Source organism: Oxyura jamaicensis, unplaced genomic scaffold, assembly GCF_011077185.1.
Source record: "Oxyura jamaicensis isolate SHBP4307 breed ruddy duck unplaced genomic scaffold, BPBGC_Ojam_1.0 oxyUn_random_OJ71867, whole genome shotgun sequence".
In the NCBI taxonomy this organism is placed as follows: Eukaryota; Metazoa; Chordata; class Aves; order Anseriformes; family Anatidae; genus Oxyura; species Oxyura jamaicensis.
Window position 1 is genome coordinate 1,826 of NW_023310732.1, and position 4,197 is coordinate 6,022.

Below are 4,197 nucleotides of genomic sequence, written 5' to 3' on the forward strand. Positions count from 1 at the left end.
AAAAAAAAAAAAAAAAAAAAAAGAAAAAAAGAAAGAAAAAGAAAAAGATTTTATTTATTCTCTGCAGTTTTCATTTTAATAACTTTTGGGGGACATGCCCTGCTGTAACCATTCCTCCATCCCACTCCTTCTCATGGTGGGGCCTGAGCTGAGTCCTCCCAGTCCTGAGCCATGCAGTTGGAGGTGGGAATGGGGAGAGGACATGATGATGATGATGGAGGCTTATCCCTTATTCTGATCTGGGGATGGGCAGACCAGAAGGGGAGATGCGTTTCTCCCTCCCTGGGACAAGCCAGGGCTGAAGAAGGGTCGCAGTGCATCTCTGAAAGCCCCACTGTAAGTATACAGGTGGGTCTGGTGGGTCACGTCATAAAAGGACACTTCCCCATCTTTGTAATCCAGGTAGATCCCCACTCTCTTTGGCTTTTGTTTGACAGAAAGGGTGATAGGATGAGAAAGGAGGACCTTGTACTGGTCACCATTCCTCAGCCACATCCTCCAGAAGCCAGCCTGTGGGGACAGGGGACCTTTCCCCTTCCTCTTCACAGCCTCCCTGCACACCCCAATGTCCCACTCGGCCTTGTCTCCCACCTCCACCTCCCAGTAGCACCTCCCTGCTGTAATTCTCAGTGATCCCAGCACAAAGACATAAGGGTCAAATCTCTCCGGGTAGTCCGGCAGCTCCTGCCGTGCTTCCCCATGGCTCACACTCTGGCCATCCTCAGACAGGAGGAGGCTGGGGTGAGCAGATTTCGGGTCCAACGTCATTTGCACTGCAGGAAAGAGTAGAAGAAGGTCATGCAATGATGCTACCTAATGCCCAGCACCTACATCCGTGACCGTAATATGTTAAGACCCTGCCTGGCTGCATGATCACACCCAACCCTTTGAAAGCTGTTGGCCCTTGTTATGCCCAAACAAGATGACTCCGAGCTCGCTCTTGTGAGCTGAGAGGTGTTAAATTGAGAATTAATTTCTTAACAGTCATCAGAGAGCTCATCTGGCTGAGCAGTGCACTCCTCCTACAGCAAGAATTGCCTCATGTGGGCAAACTTGCATGGTTGAGCTTTAATGCAGCCTTTCAACAGAGGCATCAATCAGGTCTCTGTCCTCTGCTAGGATGCCTGTTCAATGAATACCCTCAGTTGGAAGGAATCCACGAGGTTGTTCATGCAACCCAGCTCTGAATCCTCCAGATGGGGCAGGTGAGGCATTGGGAAGGTGCTGTTGCACACCCAGAGCATGAACAGGCTCCATCCCCATCCAAAAGAGATGGATGCTGAAGCCCAGGGACAAGACAGACATTGGAATCAGTACACACACACCCCATCAGTACACACTCACCTTTAAATTGGTTTAGAAAATCAAAAATTCTGACGGTGGGGATGTTGTACATGTCCTGCAGCTCAGCTGAGACAACTGCCTGCTTCTGTGCCTTGATGTTTTCACTCCTGAGAAGAGCACCATCAAAGCTGTGACTCACCTGCATCCTTTCTGCAGAGCCCCAGGGAAGAAAGGGAGGAGGCAGTACCTGCTCAGCAAGCTTTCTGTGTCCTGAAAAGGAACAAAAATCAGACAAAAAGCAGGATTTACACTCTGAATTTACCTCAAGAGAATATTCCCTTATTTTTTTCATCATGTTGACTGATAGACTATATGTAGCCTGATAGACCTTGCCATTAGCACTTCCCTTTCACTACCCTGCATTACAAGCATGCCCTCACATTTTCACTTCCAACCTCCCCTGTTGGGAGAGGTCAGAGAAACAGGTCAAAAGGTGGTTACAGAAACCCAATTAGCCCCAGTTCTGCAGTCTGGGATTTATCTCCTTATTCCACCAACCATGCCACAACACATTGTCAAGGCAGAAATCACGAGGGATGTTTTAGTCTTGTCTGCTGTTGAAACTGAGATGAATCAGATATTTTCAATACCTGCAAAAAGCAAATCCTGGGAGTCTTGGAGATGCACACCATTGTGAAAGGTAACAATAAAATGCAGAGTACCCTCTTTTCATGTCTGAAGCTGTTATGGTGAGACAAGGGGACATCTCGAGGAATCTCACCTTCAGCAGCCACAAAGGTGCCTGCTGGCACCTCTCCTTGATCTCGGTTATGAGCTTGCCCAGAGCTTGGCTCTGCTTGGCCAGCTGGGTGATGTTGTTGCGGAGCTTGGTGGCTGTTCTCTTCTCCTCTCGCTTCAGCTTCCTCTGGAGCTGCTCTTCCTCTTCGTCCAAGAAGTCGTGCAGCTTTTCAAACTCCTTCTCGATCTTCTCTCTCTCTCTGGAAGTTGTATTCTTTGAAGGGGATGCAGAAAAGAGGGAGGAAAAAAAATGGAACTGGTGGAACCCATTGGGAGCTTAGGGAAGCATTATGTTGTGTTGGAAGGTGAGGTTAAGAGACACTACATGGACTGGGGGCAAGGGCTCCTGGCTTTTGTTCCCAAAACCTGTCTCAGTGCAGAGCAGCAGCTGCTATACAGAGTTTCCCATAAATATCCCAGAGAGAGAACCATGGATTAAGGAAGGAAACATCACTCAGAGCTGTGGAGTGAGGTCATGGCTGGGGACAGCAAAAGAGCCATAAGCAGTCCCCATCACCGGCTGGGGCTAATAGAGCTGTGATGAGTGCTTGCTGCAGTTGCTCCCACTGTTTATTTGACTCGTAATCATGTCCATTCAAGGATAAAATCACACCTCATTTGTCCTTGGATTGGGACCCGCACATCAGCATCCATCCCTGCCACCCCATGCCCAAGCAAGCACCCGAAACCAGGGCACTTGCCAAAACCCTTGAGTATCCTGCCCTGCAGAACAGCGTGGATCTGGTAAGGGAGATCCTTGCCTTCCACTCAGCCAGTTTCTCCTCCTCCTGGGACTTCAGGCTCTGTGTTTCCACCTTCTGCTGCTGCAGGAGTTCTACAGTTGCCTCCAGCTTCCTCTGGTGGGGGAAAGCAAATGTGGCAAGGGGATGGCACAGAAGGACACCACATGCATGAGGACATGGATGTGAGATCATGGCATATCAACAAAAGTTTGTGCAAGTCCGTGGCTGGATAATTCCCCATGGACACATGCACAGCTCCGTGGAGCTTCTGCCTGGAGAACTGAGTGGGTGAATCTGCTGATGGATCATCTTACATCACCTGCAGCAGTATTACTATGCTATAAATCTATCACCTGTCTGTTTATGGAATAGACTGCTTCCCCACTCATGTGCCATCAACTCTGGATGGAAGTAGGGGCAGTGAATTTGCTTCCAGTGACCAAAGACAAGGCTACAGATGGGAATGGCCCTGCTCGGCATAAGCGCACACAGCCCCTTCCCCTCCACCTTTCAAGCAGGGAGCTCTGCAGCACCCTCCGTACCTTGTACTCCTCGGCGGCCTCCTCTACCGGCACTGGGGTGTGGGTGCGGTGAGCCTGAGACTCGGTGCAGAGGGCACAAATGGGGGTTTGGTCCTCCAGGCAGAAGAGATCAAGTGCCTCCTGGTGCTCTTGGCACTCCTGCTCAGGCTCTGGAGCTGCTGCCTGGCTCCCGTCTCCATCTCCACCTGCTTGTCGCTTGTCCTTGGTGTCCCTTGCTGGAGGGAGCATGCTGCACTTAGGACAGTGCCTGGCAGCACCAACTCGGCCCCAGATTTGCCTGGCACAAATGCAGCAGATCCGGTGCTTGCAGCCATCAAAGGTCAACAATGTCTTGAAGAACTCTTGGCAGAAAGAGCACAAAATCGTCCTCTGCCATTCTGGGGCTGGGAGCAGAGAAGCCATGGCACTTCCAAGGAGCTTGCTTTGCTTTTCTATCTGGAAATCAGAGAAGGGGTGGGAAGGGACAAAGGTTGGCAGACAGGTGGCATGATTGGGCAGTGAAACTTGGTTGCTATCAGCACTCTGGAGGCTTTCCCTGCACTCCCTGCAATTGGTGACATGTGGTTGTCCTTGCCAAAAGCATCCTGAACAGTTTACCCCACACTGCACTCTGCATCCTTATTCTTCCAAATAATTGTAGGAAGCCCTGCTGAGAGTTGAAGCCGGAAGGGGAAGCTCTCCAGGGTACTGAAGCATGGCCAAGGGCTTCCTGAGTGCAAACGGTGGCTTTCCCTGGAGGTCTGGAGTGGCTCCTGCTGGGGACAACCCCTTGTGCTTGCTGAAGGCCCTGGGCTGGGCACCCAGCTGCGATGGGATGGTGGGGCCAGGCC

The 4,197-nt window shown here is 50.9% G+C and overlaps 1 protein-coding gene across 1 annotated transcript; it reads right to left on the reverse strand.

Moving 5' to 3' along the window:
• Positions 1-222: 222 nt before the first annotated feature.
• On the reverse strand, positions 223-3,595 carry LOC118159731 (E3 ubiquitin-protein ligase TRIM39-like). Its single transcript, XM_035314303.1, has 6 exons — positions 3,368-3,595; positions 2,844-2,939; positions 2,066-2,296; positions 1,532-1,554; positions 1,345-1,451; positions 223-773 (listed from the first exon to the last, which is right to left on the reverse strand). Exons 1-6 carry the CDS (start codon positions 3,593-3,595, stop codon positions 223-225), a joined length of 1,236 nt encoding a protein of 411 aa, XP_035170194.1.
• Positions 3,596-4,197: the final 602 nt, after the last annotated feature.